This window comes from Bombus bifarius, unplaced genomic scaffold, assembly GCF_011952205.1.
Source record: "Bombus bifarius isolate JDL3187 unplaced genomic scaffold, Bbif_JDL3187 scf7180000008493, whole genome shotgun sequence".
Classification (NCBI taxonomy): domain Eukaryota; kingdom Metazoa; phylum Arthropoda; class Insecta; order Hymenoptera; family Apidae; genus Bombus; species Bombus bifarius.
This window is the reverse complement of record NW_022884683.1, coordinates 344,220-364,352: the sequence shown is the minus strand read 5'-3', so window position 1 is coordinate 364,352 and position 20,133 is coordinate 344,220. Positions and strand designations below refer to the sequence as shown.

The 20,133-nt window shown below is 38.4% G+C and overlaps 1 protein-coding gene across 1 annotated transcript in view; it reads right to left on the bottom strand.

Annotated features, from left to right (window-relative positions):
* Window positions 1–6,459: 6,459 nt before the first annotated feature.
* LOC117213063 (neurexin-3-like) overlaps window positions 6,460–20,133 on the bottom strand; it is a 290,217-nt gene continuing 276,543 nt past the window's right edge. The window contains exons 5-6 of the mRNA XM_033458325.1: window positions 13,711–13,854; window positions 6,460–6,500 (exon numbers count right to left, since the gene is read on the bottom strand). Of these exons, the coding sequence (XP_033314216.1) occupies window positions 6,460–6,500; window positions 13,711–13,854 (185 nt within the window). The remainder of the gene's footprint in view (window positions 6,501–13,710; window positions 13,855–20,133) is intronic.

The window sequence follows — 20,133 nt, the reverse complement described above, 5'->3', positions numbered from 1 at the left end:
TTACCAATCTAATAAATTGAAATAGAACATTCCAAAATTAAGCAAATCGAAGCAAACAATTGTGAATAACCCACAAAGGTACAAAAATTACCATTAAATATTTAAAACGTTCAACAACAAATATGGAATAAAATTGTACAATATATTGGGTTAGAAACAGAATTTTCCAAAATTAAGCAACTCAAAGCAAACAATTGCCAAGCAAATACCATAAAATGGTAATGGCAAAATCCGCAGTCACTTAGTTTCCAATCCAATATATTGTACAATTTTATTTCATTTTTGTCGTTGAACGTTTTAAACCTTGATAGATATTTTTGTACCTTTGTGGGTTATTCACAACTGTTTGCTTCGAATTGTTTAATTTTGGAAAATTACCATTACCATTACCATTTTATAGAAAAATCCGCAATCTCTTAGTTACCAATCCAATAAATTGAAACAGAATATTCCAAAATTGAAGAACTGGAAGCAAACAATTGTGAATAACCCACAAAGGTACAAAAATTACCATTAAATATTTAAAACGTTCAACAACAAATATGGAATAAAATTGTACAATATATTGGGTTAGAAACAGAATTTTCCAAAATTAAGCAACTCAAAGCAAACAATTGCCAAGCAAATACCATAAAATGGTAATGGCAAAATCAGCAGTCACTTAGTTTCCAATCCAATATATTGTACAATTTTATTTCATTTTTGTCGTTGAACGTTTTAAACCTTGATAAATATTTTTGTACCTTTATGGGTTATTCACAACTGTTTGCTTCGAGTTGTTTAATTTTGGAAAATTACCATTACCATTACCATTACCATTTTATAGAAAAATCCGCAATCACTTAGTTACCAATCCAATAAATTGAAACAGAATATTCCAAAATTGAAGAACTGGAAGCAAACAATTGTGAATAACCCACAAAGGTGCAAAAATTACCATTAAATATTTAAAACGTTCAACAACAAATATGGAATAAAATTGTACAATATATTGGGTTAGAAACAGAATTTTCCAAAATTAAGTAACTCAAAGCAAACAATTGCCAAGCAAATACCATAAAATGGTAATGGCAAAATCAGCAGTCACTTAGTTTCCAATTCAATATATTGTACAATTTTATTTCATTTTTGTCGTCTACGTAATTATGACCACCAATGACCTTTATTTCAAATATATACAAACTAATTTAAACTCGTAAGTCCTATGAACTCGTCGTTAAGCCTCGTTCACAATGTTTTTCATAAATGTTAACAATGCAAATCTCTTGCGTTTTATTGTACAAATATCCATCGATGAAACGTTCCACGAAAGAACTGTCTATTTTAATTAACATGCAAATAAACGTATTTTTATCATTGAAAATGTACAATTGTAAAATATCTTGTTTAACGTTGAAACATCTCAAATATTTACCTACACATACACGTACGTATATTTAACAAACTATTACAAAAATTGAAACGAGTAATAAAATCCGTGCATTGTAATAAAAAAAAGTACCAGATTAGGCTTGGAAATGCGCACGTTACACGATTGCTAACGAAACAAATGCAGGTTTATGACAATCTGCAATTCAAGACTACCAGCTGTGATCCGTAAGCTGTAAATTTCCTTTCAATCCACGGCGATGTGTTTTAAATAAAAGCAACTCAAAAATTTACGTACTTGAACTCGTGGAATTAAATAAAAATAGATATGCCGATGTGACTTGTTATTATTTGGCTGGAAATTTTTATGCAAATTTTATGGAAGTGTGTCAACTATATTTTAAATAGAGATTCGTAGAATCTTCCATATTCTAAATATCATAACAAATATTTTACTTCGCGCGTATTTAATATCAGGTCGTCCGGAAAGTTTCTTTCGTTTTAGAAGGAAACAATGGACGCGCAATATTTTCCATTTTATATTATTTTATCCATTTTATTCTGTCAAAATAAAGATCACAACGTGTCATAAAAGAGATTAGGTTTCATGTTTGTATAAAGATTCATCGTTGTAATAGACGTGTCTGTAAAAGAAAGACACTAATTTAAATTTTCCATAAATGGAATAAACACCTGTGCTGTCTCGTTGTGATTTTTACCTGTCCAAGTGACACGAGAGATATTTTTTAAGATATAGCCGTCTCATACAATGCAGACTGTTGCAATATGCTGCATTAGAACGTATCTATCGTTAAATCAGAATTATTGTCGAAAACAGTAACACGCAATGTCCAATTTGGAAAACGAATTCTTCAATAATTCGATTGTAAGATATATCGATATAATAATATTACGACTAAATCAATATTCGTCACACGCCGCTACGTATTTATTCGAACAATTAATATTCGTTATTTGCGTCACAGAATGGCAGGGCGCGTAGATATCAGCGTAATAATTAAAGTACAAACACGTTATTCAACCTACTAAACATTTATCAAACTAAATTAGATATTTCCGTAGGAAAATCAGCTGAGTATTTTTAATGGAAAATAGTCGCAACACTGTCATACTAATTTTGTACAGCACGGTAATAAAGTGTCGTATCGTTATTTATTCATTTATTTGCATATCTAATTTATTAATTTTGATTTACGAATTCTCGCGTACAAACAACTATAAGCAAATGGGAGAATATTTTGAGCGAATGTTAATTAGCGAAACATTGATGGTCCTACGCTATAATACGTAGAATAATTGAAAAGCTCGAAAACGACGATTAAATGGTAACGCAGACCGAGTGCAGTAAAGCAGATTTGCGTCGTAATAATTTAGAATAATATTTTCATTCTATTCTAATCGTTTCTACATTAATTAATTTAATTTGAAGCAACGAAGGCTTACGAATGTAAACCAACAGCGGCTGGAAACATTCGCGTCGTTTTTGACACCTGCCAGAAATTCGAATTGCGATATTTTCACGTAAACTTGCCATTTTCCTACAGTCGATTTATTTGTTTATTGCTTGGTCACCACGTCGTCTTACAGAGGAAGAAAAAAAAAATCATTTGTTACGGTTTATGACACACATCCTCGGAGTGCCATTTTTACCAAACGTAGCGCGGCCATTTCTGAAAGTCTCCTGCCGCCGAGGTATTTGCATTTAAACCGTGACCGCACGCTAATTATTCCGGAGTTAAGGCGTGTAAAAAATGCAGGCTGCACCGTAGACTTAATTGCAGCCGGCCATTTGCATACGCCTAACTGCATCACGCGTGCATCGTAGTCTCTAGCTGTGCCAAGGTAAAACAAGCCTTCCGTTCGCGGCCCAGAGGAGCCAAGATGCTCGGCAACGAGCGAGATAACGAGTTACCCTGATGTCTCGCAGCAATTTCGAAACTGGCAAGCGTCGAAGCTGAGAAACGATAGCCGCGATTATATCGCGTTGGCAGCTAAGTGATTGCGGATTTTGTCATCAGATGGTAATGGCAAAACCCGCAATCACTTAGTTGCCAATCCAATAAATTGAAACAGAATTTCAATGACAAAAATTAAATAAAATGGTACAATATATTGGGTTGGCAACTAAGTGACTGCGGATTTTGTCATAAGATGGTAATGGCAAAACCCGCAATCACTTAGTTGCCAATCCAATAAATTGAAACAGAATATTCCAAAATTAAACAACTTGAAGTAAACAATTGTGAATAACCCATAAAGGTACAAAAATATCTACTAAGGTTTAAAACGTTCACTGACAAAAATTAAACAAAATGGTACAATATATTGGGTTGGCAACTAAGTGACTGCGGATTTTGTCATAAGATGGTAATGGCAAAACCCGCAATCACTTAGTTGCCAATCCAATAAATTGAAACAGAATGTTCCAAAGTTGAACAACTCAAAGTAAACAATTGTGAATAACCCATAAAGGTACAAAAATATCTACTAAGGTTTAAAACGTTCACTGACAAAATTTAAATAAAATGGTACAATATATTGGGTTGGTAACTATGTGATTGCGGGTTTTGTCATAAGATGGTAATGGCAAAATCCGCAACCACTTAGTTGCCAACATTTCTTTGCTTCTCTTACGCGCCTGTATTTCTCTGATATATTTCTCAGTATTTTTATTTATTATTTATATTTTTGCTTATATCGAACTCGTTGCCAACACGATAGTACGCGCGTTTATGAAAATTTTACCTCGAGCTGATAATATCGAGATGAACCAGTTAGCCACGCAGCTATCCAAAACTTGAATAAATATGAAAAAAAAAAAAAAAATGAAAAATAATAAATTACCATTTACCATGGAAACTGGAAATTTGAGTAAAAAGTAATATGAATGAAATTTAGTATTATGTTTGCCTTGTATTCCGGTAAACTTGTTGTATATTTTATTAAAAAAAAAAAAAAACAATATATACAAAATAAAAACTCGCGTGCAGTTCGTGCGTATTACGTTAGCTCATCGTTCGCGCTATTATACTTTCGGAAACAATTTTTTAATCGCAAATTTACGAGATAATACACGAGCCAGGTAAGATAAGAGATACTTTACGCATTTCGTCGGTTTGTTATATTTTATTACAGTTCGAAATTCCACGAGGTTTGCCTCGTTCTCTCGCGTAAATCTGTTGTCGTGCAATCGAGTTTCTCCGTGGACGTAACTCTGCGCAGTGTGCACATTCTGCGAAATACTTTGTTCCGGGTAATGGAGTTGTATATAGTTGCAAAAAGATGATATCGCTGTAAAGTTGGACATGCAACTGAACGCCGTAGCTTAGTATAACGTAGTTTGATTCTAAATTAGAAGACCAGATAAATCTGCTACAATGAACGCAACAATTAAGGATTATGTGATATATTTATGCACGCGGTAATTGCCGATAGTTTCTGATATTTTGCGATAGCATTGTTATACATTTCGGATATCCCGAGGCGTTTAAAAGTCAAATAAGCGTACGATGTTTTATAATTCAGGCAAAAATCTGTGTTAAATCATCTTCTATTCGCGTAAATCGATCGATTCAAACAAATAGAATTGGACATTGAGCGTTGACTTTCGCCAATCGTCCTACCATTTTTCCCAATAATTATTAACTATACGCTTTTTTATTTTTCTTTCTTTCCTTACAAATATCGTGTTATCTATGAAAATAATAAATTGAGTTATCGTAGTTAGTTGATGGAACTGACGATTAAAGATAAACAGTTAATAGAGTTGCAAATGTTGGCAAATCGAATAAATATTAAATAAAAGGGAAGATATATCGCAGGAAATAAACAAACGGAAATGGGAATTCCATTTAATTTTACTTGCGAAAACCATCCTTCATGCGTTTATTCTTCGCAACTCTCCTTTAATACAATTAGTTCTTCGTGGAACTTCATATCGAAGTCCAAAGTGGTTGAAACTTTTAACTTGATTATTTGTTCCTTTCGTGTATATTACATTCAAGCACTACGAACTTAGTATTGTGCATAAAATTTGCCTAGCAATGGCGTAAACTTTATTACACTTAGTAGCACGAGTTGTTAAAAATCTTTGAATTAAAATTATACAGGGTGGTTGGTAACTGGTGGTACAAGCGGAAAGGGGGTGATTCTACGCGAAAAAATAAGTGGAAAATATAGAATAACAGTTTTTCGTTCGAGGCTTTGTTTTCGAGAAAATCGACTTTGAATTTTCGCTCGGTACGCGTGCACTTTATCGCGTCTGGTTATAACGGATCTCACTGTAGATCGTTGTCTCGATGGATATTATCGCCATTTAATTTTTGTAATAATAAACTTCATGATTACTTCATATTATTTCATTACGTATTCCTAATTTTCCGTTACGGCAAAAACAAACTTAAACTGCGATAATATCCATCGAGACAACGATCTACAGTGAGATCCGTTATAACGTACCGTACGCGTACCGAGCGAAAATTCAAAGTAGATTTTCTCGAAAACAAAGCCTCGAACGAAAAATTTTTATTCTATATTTTCCACTTCTTTTTTCGCGTAGAACCACCCCCTTTCCGCTTGTACCACCAGTTACCAACCACCCTGTATATTTCAGAGAGTAATTAAAATAAGAAAATTTTATATTCAGAATTTTCAAGCTTTTCCCACTACTAGAAACATTCATAAATACGCCCGTAACATAGTATAAATATTCAGAAATATGTATTGAAAATAGCAAAAATGTTTATACTGTAAATATCGAGTTGGCAACTAAGTGATTGCGGATTTTGCCATTACCATCTTATGACAAGATCCGCAGTCACTTAGTTGCCAGTCCAATAGAAATAGGCTGTTACGTTGAAGCGTTGAAATGCGAAACAATGTCAAAAAAAAAACGTGTTGTCGCTGTATTGTAAAGACACAGAGAACGAGATTGAAATGGCAGAAGTGTAGAGAGCGGTAAATTCATTGGCAAATGCTTATCGGCGGGAATTTGAAAATAAGATGAGATAACGGAAGAGAAATCATCGATGTCGGTATGAAACATTAACAGCTAATAAAAATAGAAATTTGTTAATTACCGGCTGGGCAGGAAGCGCGATTGCGTCCATTGGCTGTTTGAACAAAAAAGCTTTTATAAATATAAATTTATGAAACACCTTGTGTTTTATGAGACGTGAATGAAGATGGAGCTAAACATGGAGAACTGCATTCCGAACGGCGTATGAAAATGAAAAAGAATCGCCTTACAATAGCACGATATTTCTTTCGAATAAACCAAATCGGCCGTTGAATATTTCTCCACTCTGTGTCTTGCCATTTCGCTTTATCTCGTTGCAGAACGTAACGCTGTCATGTTCTTAGGACAAAATGTTTATACAGCGGGCTGAAATTAAATTGTATACTACGTAGCTATGTTTGCCACTTGCAGAATTGGAAATTATTGTCGGTGAGAAAGTTGCATGCACGTACATTCGGTGTACAATGCTCGTATGTGTGCCATTCGCGTAACTACGCCAGCTATGAAAAACGATATCCGAAAGAAGATCTCGCGAGAAACATAGTTTCGTAATTTGTAGAAATTTTATAAGTTTGATATTATAATCTTTCGGGAATCCTAATTTTCTCATATAAATTCCTAGGCTTTGATAAATTTCTAATAATAATATTTTGCATAATCTTGCCAACTTTTCCAAGCCTAAGGTACGTTGATCTATGTGAGAAACCTCGACGTATAAAGCCCAACACAAACATCTTAACACCCACACGTTCTGCCTCGTTGCACATCCTTGTGCAAAGCAAGCCCGTTTTGCCGCATCTCAAAAATAAATCAACCCTTCCATCAGCCTGGCCTTTAAGCCCGAAAAACACACTCTCCGGCCGTAGGAAGTAAAAGCGATAAAAGTGGCGCTTTAAAACCTTCCTGCACTCTCGTTATGATAATCGTGGCGCGCGCTAAATTAGTCACCCGTTTCACGGGATAACGCGCACGATATCCCTGGCGAGGGCAGATTAACGCGCGAGATATTCAGCAGAAGTAGAATTGGCCGATAAGTATCGCGACCAGCGAAACGTAGTATCTGGTGCAGCTGCATCGTAGGTGAAATCAGGGCGAAAGAGAGAAGGAGGAGGCTGCGGCATCGTGAACTCGAAATCTATACGCTAGCGTTCGCGCGAGTACGTTCCGCAATGCTGTAACACGCGCGTCTACAGGTCGTTGGGCGTAACGCGGTCAGCCGGGCACGCGGGGCTCGGCTGTGCGCGCCAAAATAAGTAGAAAATGGAAAATAACATTTTATTGTTCGGGAACCTCGTTTCCCAGAGAATCGAGTTTCCACGTTCTTGTCAAGTACACTCGAACCTGCTTGATTTCGCATAGCGAGAGTCAGTTGCGAGTATATACGCGCCTCAAAGCCATGGGATTTATTCAAAAACTCTTACACCTGTGGTTGTGTAAATTGAAAAATGAACAAGCGTAAAGTGCGTACGCGAGGCGTACGTATTACACGTGTGAGAGGTATGCAGATTACGATAGAAATAGGCTTGTTATATACAGGGTGTTTGACAATATAGGTGTCAGAAAATTTAAGGGCTGATTCTTGAAGCCAAAATAGAACGAAAATCAAGAATACAAAAATCGCGTTTTCGGCTTTGTTCTTTAGTTATTGGCGATTAAACAGCGACGAAAATACGCCTGCACGCGAGCAGACCTCCTTACACGAGCGAAAGGAGGTCGGCCTAAGCAGCGGGGCGCACAGTGATCCTCAAACCGAACACATGGGCGCCAGGCTACCTCGTGCGAGTCACAGAGAAGAAGATCACGAAATTTAGAAACGCAAACGACCGCGTGCCACGTATTGCGAAAGAAATGGTAGATTGAACATTAAACCTGCTTACTCGTGCAGCCGTACACGTGTGTAAGGCAATGTCAGGTGAACTTTATTTTTGTAAAGGGTATACTCACTTTTGACTCTCGCTGTACGTAACGCTGTACGCGTGTAGGTATACACACATGTACGCAAGTATATGCAGATGTATTCATTGCACACACGGCGCGTGTTCTACTTTGCTACGTCGCATCTCTGTCGTCCCTCTCCGCAGTACTGGCCCCAGGTCGCTTATTTGTTCCCCAGATAAGCTGTAGCGGTGGCCAGCCGCTTAAATTATGCACATTTTTGCCGGTGCACAAGACCACACTACCGAGACGAGTTTTCTGTTGCCGATCTTTATGACTGAACATCGCGCTACGAGCGAGATCTACGTCCTCCCGTTTCTGGCAGTTACGTCATTGAATCACGATCATTAAACTGTGGATTTTCATGTATTTGTACAGAAAACGAGAAAGCCGAATGCAGGAAGGTTATGGTAGGTGAAATACCCAAAGTAAATTGGTCTATTTCGCTTTGATTTCTTTGATCGCGTTCGCATGGAAATGTAAAATCGCTGGCGATCGACAGGCAAGAAAACGATCGTTTGAAATTCTCTAGGTGGAAATGCAACTTGCTAGTTCCGTCGTTTTAATCGTTGCATCGCACGATATTATATCTCGATGTACATCGTTGCAAACGTTAGAAACAAAATCTTCTGATGGAGCGTACGATCGGCGAAAGTTCGACGTATCAATCAAACGTACGAGAAAATAATAGGAAGCGAATGAAAAACGAACGCGGGCCAAGTATAGCCGTCACTCACGCGTTTGCCCGTTCTATCTTAAAAACCTCGGTCCGCTAACACGATATATTTCTGTAATTGCAGCCATCCATCACACAGCGACCGCAAAAATACCAATCTCGCCCTTCGAGCAACGAAAAAAAAAAAAAAAGAAAAACAAGAAAATGGAAAAAAAGGAGATCCCCCGCTCGTAATACCACACAATGTATCGTTGAATCCTCGAAAGCAGCTACTCCAAAGCTCGATAATCGAGGGCTGTATCGACGCAGCAAACCGCCGTGAAAGTGGCAGCGCACCGGTTCCACCCTAATTGCAATTATCGTCATCTCTGTTTCTTCCAATTCTCCGATGCTCACGGGATTGTGATTATCCGCTTCTATTTACAGTGTGCACACCGAGTAACGAGGAACGGAAGATCACGTGTGAGATATTATTAGGTGAAGTAAAAAGTTCTGAGCGCTTTTTCGCTTTATTTCGACGATGAAATTAACATAGTCAAGATTATTCGATTTAGATTAAATATGCGCCGTTTTGTTCGATTACTTTTGTCCATTTTGAAGGCAATTTCATAATTCCGCGGTTGAAGAAGTCCTCGTCCCTATTGGTAAAAAACTTGACCAGCTCATTTTCACAAGCCTCTCTTGAGGCCAGTTTTGTACCATCAAGAAAATTTTGCAAAAACTTAAAAAGGTGATAATCGCTTGGTGCCAGGTCTGGACTGTACGGCGGATGCGATAGAACCTCCCAGCCAAGCTCTCGGAGCTTCTGACGCGTCGTTAAAGATGTGTGCGGCCTGGCGTTGTCTTGATGGAACACAACACCTTTCCTATTGGCCAATTCTGGCCGCTTCTGGTCGATCGCCTGCTTCAGTCTGGTCAGTTGTTGACAATAGAGGTCCGAATTAAGTGTTTGCCCCGATGGGAGCAGCTCATAATGGATGATTCCCTTCCAATCCCACCAAACACACAATAAAACCTTCTTGGCCGTTAATCCACGCTTGGCGATCGTTTGGGCCGGCCCACCGCGATTGGACCACGATCTTTTTCGGCTGTTGTTCTCGTATGTGACCCATTTTTCATCGCCAGTCACCATCCGCTTCAAAAATGGGTCGATTTCGTTACGTCTCAACAAAGAATCGCAGGCATCAATTCGGTCCAAAAGGTTCTTTTGCGTCAATTCATGTGGCACCCATACGTCGAGCTTCTTCTTGAGACCAGCCTTATGCAAATGGTTCCAAACGGTTTTCTGGCTAATCTTCAGTTCCTGGGCAATGGAATAAGTGCTCACATGCCGGTCCGACTCGACGATTTCCATGATTTTATCCACATTTTCGACGATTGGCCTACCAGAGCGTGCCTCATCTTCGACGTCCATATTACCAGAACGGAATCGTTGGAACCACCGCTTTGCTGTTGCATTCGATACTGTACTGGGTCCATAAACAGCACAAATTTTTTTGGCCGCCTGCTCCGCCTTTTCACCTTGGTCGTAGTGGTACTGAAGAATGTATCGAATTTTCTCTTTTTTTATCTCCATTTTCGAACGCTGTAACACACAACTGGCTTCACCGAACACAAAACTGACAAAGAACCTTTTTGATGCGTAATATCACCTTGAAATCGGTGTATACTATGACTCGATGCGATGTGCACATCGTGAGATATGGCTCACTAAAGACATCTAGCGAAAAACGCTCAGAACTTTTTACTTAACCTAATACATTCGCCATACTCGGATCCAGCCTTCTGCAACGAAATCCGAGCGACACAGAGGCCGATACGTTATCAGAAAGGAGGATTCCCCTGGGACCGACGTCAATAAGAAAGCCGCCAACTACGCTTCTCTAATTATCGGCAGCGGGATATTAGCTGCAGCATCTACGTGACACTGGCTCTGCGTCTGACTGCAGCGAATCCTGTGTTTCGCGAAGGCAAGACAAAGAGAACAGCTAATCGGGTTCCACCAGGTTTCTGGAAATGTCGCTGACTGTAACTGACCGTGGTAAAGTGATTGCGGGTTTTGTCATTACCACCTTATGACAATATCCGCAACCACTTAGTTGCCAACTCAATAGATTTAACGAGTCATTTAGAAAAATATTGTTAATTATATGCAATCGGAGAATTCTGTTATGGAAAATTAGGAAAAGTAAATCATTTTGTCTGCAGGATTTTATATAATCAATATTACTCCCATGTTAACGTGAATATTTATCTAACATAATTAATTTCCATAGTATTCCGGAGTTTGAAATGGAAATAATTGTTTTAAAGTAGCGTCATAAAGTAGAAGATAACAATTAACATAAGCTGAAATATTTTGTTCAACAACAGTGTGCGATATTATAATTACAAATACGGTTACATACTCGGTTTCTACAATTTCCATCGCATGAATAAATACGTATAATACGATCACACAAAAACTGAATTCAACTGCTAGAGCTACATCGGGTTTGTCAAGAGGAAATTATGTGTCTGTTATGATAAATAATATATTAGTTATTTATATTCGTTCGCGTAATATAATAAAACTAAATAAAAATTATCTTATACTTTTCAGCGATATCAGAACTATCGACAGTAGGCAATAGTTCAATACTTAAAAATTAGAATTTTTGTGCCCCTCAATTTTATATAATACGATTTAACAATCAGTGACAGCAATTTCAATTCTGTAGATTTTAGTATTGAAAATTCTACCAAAAACTACATTCCAAATATCAAGCAACTTCACTGATTCATCTAGTTGTAAGTGAACTCTCTTGTACGTGGACAAACTCAATCAATTGAAACAATTAAAAATAAATTGCGTAATAATTCAATGTACAATTTAACAATCAGTGACAGCAATTTCAATTCTGTAGATTTTAGTATTGAAAATTCTACCAGAAACTACATTCCAAATTTCAAGCAACTTCACTGATTCATCTAATTATAAGTGAACTTGCATGTAGGTAGACAAACTCAATCAATTGAAACAATTAAAAATAAATTGCGGAATAATTCAATGTACAATTTAACAATCAGTGACAGTAATTTCAATTCTGTAGATTTTAGTATTGAAAATTCTACCAGAAACTACATTCCAAATATCAAGCAACTTCACTGATTCATCTAGTTGTAAGTGAACTCTCTTGTACGTGGACAAACTCAATCAATTGAAACAATTAAAAATAAATTGCGGAATAATTCAATGTACAATTTAACAATCAGTGACAGCAATTTAAATTTTGTAGATTTTAGTATTGAAAATTCTACCAGAAACTACATTCCAAATTTCAAGCAACTTCACTGATTCATCTAATTATAAGTGAACTTGCATGTAGGTAGACAAACTCAATCAATTGAAACAATTAAAAATAAATTGCGGAATAATTCAATGTACAATTTAACAATCAGTGACAGCAATTTCAATTCTGTAGATTTTAGTATTGAAAATTCTACCAAAAACTACATTCCAAATTTCAAGCAACTTCACTGATTCATCTAATTATAAGTGAACTTGCATGTAGGTAGACAAACTCAATCAATTGAAACAATTAAAAATAAATTGCGGAATAGTTCAATGTACAATTTAACAATCAGTGACAGCAATTTCAATTCTGTAGATTTTAGTATTGAAAATTCTACCAGAAACTACATTCCAAATATCAAGCAACTTCACTGATTCATCTAGTTGTAAGTGAACTCTCTTGTACGTGGACAAACTCAATCAATTGAAACAATTAAAAATAAATTGCGTAATAATTCAATAGACGATGAACATAATGAAATAGAAAATATCAAAATACCACTCGTCTATATTTTATTCCTCCGCAGCGTATACTTCGATATAATACTCTGTTTTGAAAGATCTTCGCTACTTTGCGCTGAAAATTTGTTCGGCTCTTTAAATTTCCCCTTCCGTGTTGCTGCTTATATCGTTAGCCCATTGACCCCTGGTGGCAATTTTAAATTCTACGAACGCTGTTTTAAAAGCGTCTTTCTAGCCACGCAGCTGCCTTTCGTCAGAACAAGATTTCAGTTGTAGTTGGAAACTTGAACCTCCTCCTCAAGACATAATTTCACGGGGGCGGAGCATCCGCAATTTTGAAGCAATTTACGAAGCACGCCAGGGACATTTACTTTTTACCTCGAGTGGCTTCAGTCGCACGGCGACCGAGAGCTTGTAAGAAGCAGTGCCTGCAATGCGACCGATGCGAATATTTCGTTGGTTTCATGTATATTTAATCCATAGGAAAGCCGCAGGAGAGGTTCCGCTGCGCAACCAACGAAATTCATAGGATGCTTTACACGAATTTCATAAAATGACTTTTGCTTTGCTCGCGGCGACTTTCTATCGAAGTACGTACTTTGAATATTTCGCCAGTTTCATGGATAAATGGAAAAACGAGGGCGCCGCTACGTTCTACGAGCAATACGTTGCATTAAATAAGCCACGATCGAATGATTCCGATGAATTTTCGATTGAGACTCGCCTGAACGACAAATTCTGATAGTCTCGATCAGGACCATGACACGAGTTTCGAACTAACCATGGGAAATGTTCGCTGCGTATGAAGATGTTTCCCTCTTTTCATTTGATGAGCTCGATGTTTGAAGAGAAGTAAATAGGAAATATTGTGGAAAGAAATTTGTTCGCTGAACTTACCGGAATAGAACAGTAGTCCATTCGGTTGCCTGGTTTTAAATTGCAAGCTGATTGATTCCAGCGTGCTGAGGATCGGATCCCCTTTGCTCAGATTTATCGTGAGATACTCGGTCCCTCTGAAAGAGGCTTCTGATGGCGCTTTATCTGCAACAGAACAGCGTAAAGAATTTATAATTAACCGTTAGATAAATAGCAGGTTGAAAATATAAAAAGCAGAGAGTAAACGTAACGTGACCTAATATGTTAGAAGATCAGCACAACGTCGTGTGGAAGAATACGATTAAGCGTATAGTCAGAGTGTAGAAACCTACGTTACTTTGTAGAGCATGTGACAAATTAACGCAGATTGCAGGACATTCATTACGTTTCAATTTGTTAAGTAAAATTTATTTGTAAGTATATTTGTATATGTCGGAGATGAAAGGACATCGGGGCCTTCCCTTTGCAATTCTTGGGAAGATACACTGTTTATTATAGCTGTACTTAAATAACGAAACTTAGAGGCAGTCGTTATGATTCAATCCGATTATGTTTGCCCGAGATTTGTGACAGTGGACTTGGGCTCGAGGTGACACGACCGGTCGCCGAACGTAGCCACGGTCACGGGATGGACGTTTTTACCTAACAGAGAAGTGCCAAAATTATGGGACACGCGTTGTATTGACAATCAAACCTCGGGCAGGAGCAATGTCGTCGCTAAACGGGACTGTCTAGCAACGGCGGCTGGAATTTTCTTGGTATCCCCGACCAATATGCAACGAACAAACGCGATCGTAAGGAGAGGAAAGTTTCCATCAGTCTTTTATTCTTGCGATCACCTTGCAGAGTTTTCACATCGTCTTTACGCGCAGTATTATACCGAGCGTCACAGCAAACGTTACTTTGTGCTTCAAAAGAGCTAGCCCGTTGATCGTGGATTCGTTATTGAACCTAAGAACATTGTCGTTAACGTCTCCAGTGTCTAATCACCACGGTTATTTGTCGAACTCTGTAAAAATCATATTTATACCAGTAAACATAATCTCTGTCATACAACAACGATGGCTAGTCCGTATGAAGATTCGTTACACACCCCTAAATATATTACATCATAGTACTACGAATAGTAAGATAAATTAACATTCAAGTTCATTATGCAACTGTTATCAACGTGTATTTTTATTGTCAATTTATTAGGCGAAAGCAAACCAAGATTGCTCTATTTAACGTAGAATTGACAAATTTGTAAAAGGGAAAGGAGGCGGTACGTTGAATTTCTGAACGCATGAAACATCCATTAGGCAAGTAATCCACTTTCGTGGATTATAGTTGTACGTACAATTTCCACTTGCTTGGATTATGCGTGTTCCTGCAATTTCCAGCTTAGTAAATTTAATTAAAAAATAACAAATTAATTCCCAACGGTTAACTGCGATAAATAGCTACGTTGGATACTTCAAATTTAATTCACTTCGACAAATAGGTACGTCAGACTCTTCGAGCTTCGTTTCCAAATTAATTTCATTGTACAGCGCTTCAACCTACGTTTTTTACATTTTCCTATTAATTGCGCGTAGATGAGGTTTATTAGACTGCGCTTAATAGTCAGGAGGCTGACATTAGGATGTGAATTTCTGATTGATTCCAGCATTACGTGAACTATGGTGGCTTTCCACGCCCGCCACCAGAGTTTGCATACCAAACGCAATTCTCGAAAGTCCTCGCCTAACTATCCTTTTCATACAAATGCGCATAATCCTCTGGCCTGACCTCTGCTATCACCGTGTCTACAGCTCAAGTCTGCCTAGAAGCTTCGCTGATGAGTCCACCAGCAACTGTCGGATGGAACCCACTTCCCTTTCCTCGTCCTCCTCTCTCTTTCCTATCATTACATCGCCATACAGCTTTACTATTAGTGGACACGGGTGTATTCAGCTGGAGATTAAAGTAGTCTTGATATTTTGGAAGATGATTTATGGCCTTGCTTATCCTTGCAAGCAAGGAAGTTGGAATACCAGTGTTATACAACTTGCAGCTACGTTCAAGCTGCTCCTCTGCAACTTGTTGTTGCAGATTCTTCCTTCGTTCGCGGATGAACTCGCTACGAGATGACAGCAAGAGCAAGCTAAACCATCATACGTATCATAATTCTTCTAGCGAATCTCAAGCAAGCGTTGAGAAATTTTCAAGCAGACACGTGCAACGATTACTTTCAAACTCGCTATTGTCACGTCAATCCGCATCTGAGGCCAGACGTGTGCAGGTCCTCGCAGCGTACCCTCAATAACCTCAAGGACCCACCATAAACTTAAACTTAGTTTAAATTTAAATTTAAATTTAAATTTTATTATAAAATTTGATATAAAATTGAAATTTAATTTAAATTTAATTTAAATTTTAGTTTATTAACCTTGTAAGTGTTATTGGTTTATGGATGGTCCTTGGAACAGTCCTTAGGTTTATTATACGTTCGTACAAATTGCGGAGGAGAAGCGGGTATTTACCTAACGGGAAAGCTGATTTTCCCCATGAACAGTGTCGCCTGCGAGCCACGTTCGTAGGAGGCTTCCTCCTCCTATTTTCGTTTATTAACGTGGGCTATAATCAATTGGCATCGCGGATCGTTAGCTTCACTTTTCCCAACGAAAAGTGTGAACAACGAATCCGCGTTGTTAGCTCAAAGGGCACACCCACACCGAGCTTTCTTCCATAATAATACGAGAACACCTCGGCACTGAAACTACAAACTCTCGTCAGTCGACATCTCTCAGATCAGTCGCGTAAACTGTGCTTATAAAGTTGTGTTATTTAATAAAGTTCGATAGAAAAGAAACATAAAGTTGCGCTACGGCTCTACCTTCTTGTCTTTAAAACCTAAGCCTTAATTTTACGTGACACCATCTTCGCCGCCGACAGTTTGGTAAATTTGGTTTCTCTGCGAAACGCAAGCTTCCTGGAATCGCCGACGGGTCTTTAAACGGCGCGAAGACATCGCCTCGTCGAGATGAACAAAGGCCGGGGCCTTTTGTCCAGGTGCATCCGCTTCAGGTCTGACTTAATTGAAGGCAACGAGCGTGGCATAAGAGTTTCGCGCTTCGTCTCTTGTCCCTTTATTTTTCCTTCGTTCAATATACTCGAGCTTTTGAATTCGGTGTGCAGACGTCTGATCTCGTCCACGTAGCCGCGAATACGCGTCGCGGGACTGGCCAGACGTTTCTCATTATTTCCCATCTTCCCATTGTCGTCAGCCGACCAAACAAAAGTGCAGCCGACGCAAGGCCAGGCAAAAAGGCCATAAGACGCGCTTTAATGGCCCTGGAATGGCGCCAAATCGCGTCGCTTCGGTGCACCGACTCGTCGATTGAAATGTTCATTACCAGCGCAAACCAAGCGACGATACGCATCCGCAAAACCGTGTCTTGCGAAGCCAGTGACTTATCGATCATCTATTTTAACGCACTGATACGATTAAAAAATTCAGCAAATCGACGAAGAGTACAGTGAAGATTAAACCAGTTTTTCGCCCAGTTTCGGTCCTTCGATTTTCCAACTGAATTTGCTGCCAAATAATAGTTCACGGTGAGACGTGGAATGTAGTAAATTTTCAAGTTTAATTACAGCAGACCAGAGCCGGCAATTACGTTAGAGATTCCCTTATTCGAACACCCATTAGCCTAATATCCGAACGTTGTATTATTCGAACGCTCTATTATCCGGACGTAATATTTCGTCGAGTAAGGGACGCTCTTTTCCGCTTGGAACGCGTACGTGTTTCATTAGTGTTCACGCGCCATGTATTATTCTACGTAATTAGTGTAATTTCTTGTCTTATTCGAATTTTCACTATGAGAATTCAGTATGAAACTAACGTTAGTTAAAAAATGGGGAAAGCGGCGTAGGCGCGACGTAATTAGGAGAAATGCACGTTGGAAGAGCCGCGAACTCGGACATAGGAAAACAAAAACACTATAGTGAAAATTATGTAAATTACGTGGATATCTCGGATGCTGGGAACAGTAGAAAAATGTGAAATGTTCCGATGTAACGAAATGGTCTCTGTTACGTCGGCTGACTCTCTACCTAAACCAGGCCACACACCGCGGGCAAGATGGTAGTCGGATGTCTTCAGATCCTTACTACGTAGCCTCGATGGTCTCAAGTACCCTCCATAAATCTCAGGAACTTTCTAGTCAAGGTCCTTCAGACCGAACAAATATTCTTTCACTGAATTGTTTTCTAAAGTTTATCGTCCACCGCGGGTTGACGCGGGAAAGTTGCCTTTTCTCACGTACGAGGCCTCTCACTAGCAACTTTATCTCGAGGGCGGTTAGCATCCTTCCTCACCCACCACCATAGCAAATAAGCAATTAACAACGAAGCCTATTTCCCTCGCTCTCCTAGCCAAAATTGTCATCGACAAATCCGATGATCCCGTGCGCTGGACACACCCATCCTCGGCTTTCCTCCGCCACAGCATCGTCACCGAACTTGGCTGACTTTCCATCTTTCAAACAGTCGACATCCTTTGACCGGGTTTCCACCCTTAGATCAGTCACTTACTTAACTTACACACGCGCACCAGCGTAACTATCTTCTTCACAAAGTTGTTGGAATAAACTGTGATTTATAACTTGTTGTATCAGCGTCATATTTAATTGAACTACCTCTATTATCCTAATCGAAATAGGGGATCGATCATTTCGTGGCGTCGATTATCGAATCGTAAGGGGAATTTACGATTCCCGTTGTCTCTGAAACAGTCTCGTTGCTATAAAGACGATGATACAGGATCAGTGTGTGCGTGCGTGTGTTAGAGCGATGACATGGAAATTCGACGCTTCGACTTTGCTTCACAATGTAATTTCAAACAGTCTGAGACTTTCCTTGAAGAAATACAGTGTTTCTTGCGTCGTTGTTTACCTGTGACGCTTTTTACACGGAGAAATAAAGCGACGAGTAGCGTTGGGTGAAGACGAGCCAGCGTCCGAGAGTTGAACAAAAAGCGTAAATGCTTTTTGTAAATAACAATTCTTCATACAATGTAGGAAAAGGGTCTGCAGCGTTGAGAGGGGCATTTCGTGTTCCATTTTGTATCCTCTTACGTTGTATTAGTATGGGAGAGCAATGGTACAATTCATATTGCTGCGATGGGAATTTTACAGATGCGTAACTTTTGTAACCCGAGTAACTTTTGTAACTTAAAACACGCTTTTTCTTTTATTTTTTTCGAAGGAAGAAACGTCTCTATCTCTACGACAGAAATTACCTTATTTCGTGTTACGTAGAGTGAAACTAATCGCTCGTTCTTCGTTGTCTCGCAGCTCTCGAGAAGATGATAAAAGCAGAAGAAAAGTAAATTGCATCGCATCGTCGTAACGCGCCGTCCAGATATCCGATAACGTTTCTTTCAACTTTTTATTTTATCGTTGTACGTAACGTAATTAAAGGACAACATCGATCGCATGGAATAAGCAAAGGTTGTTTACGCGTTGCATCGTGTAATTAACTGTTAATTTGTACAATTCGTTTGACGCAACGTGAAACTTCCATGATACTTTGTAATTGAGTAGCTAATTATCGCGATATCATTGGCCAACGTATTTTCCTTTTATTTTTCAAAAGTCGTCTCGTTTAAATCGCCACTTTTCTTCTCTTACGTTCTTTCCTACTAAACGAAATCTGTTTTCATTACTTTAAACGACTTACGTCTTTCGTTAAATCAACTTCTCTATCATAACACTGGCCTCCTTGTTTGAAACATGTTATCCAGCACTTTTCCAGATACGTTGAGATATTTCAAGTTGCCAGTGTTTTCTGCGTTTAATTAAAGTTATATGGTGTGGGCTATTATGTAAAGTAATGAGGAAACATTTTTAATGGAACGAGGGAAAAGATGGAAGAAAGAAACCGGTAGAACTTCAGCTTTGAAACGGTAGATGGGACATTTTAATTAAAACAGGGCAAGACGTTTAAAATTTCACTGCTTTTCCAAATGCATCTTAATATACTACGTGTATCTGCATTTGAAAACTATGTGGGCTGTTACGAAATATTGGCTATACGTGTCAGATGAAATGAAGAAAAACAAGAAAATGAAAGAAGAAAAGCTACTAGAACTTCAGTTTTGAAACGATAGATGGGACATTTTAAACGGGACGAGACGCTTAAAAATGTCTCCCTTTTCTAAATGCATCTCCATTTTAAAATTGACTCAGCTCTCACAAAATATTGGCTACGTATATTAAATTGGAAAGAGAGAAACAAAAATTGACAAAGATCCTACGAAAACTTCAGCCTTGAAATGGTAAGTGGGACATTTTAATTAAACAGGACAAGACGCTTAAATATGTCTCCCTTTTCTAAATGCATTTCCATTTTAAAATAGACTCAGCTCTCACAAAATATTGGCTACGTATATTAAATTGGAAAGAGAGAAACAAAAAT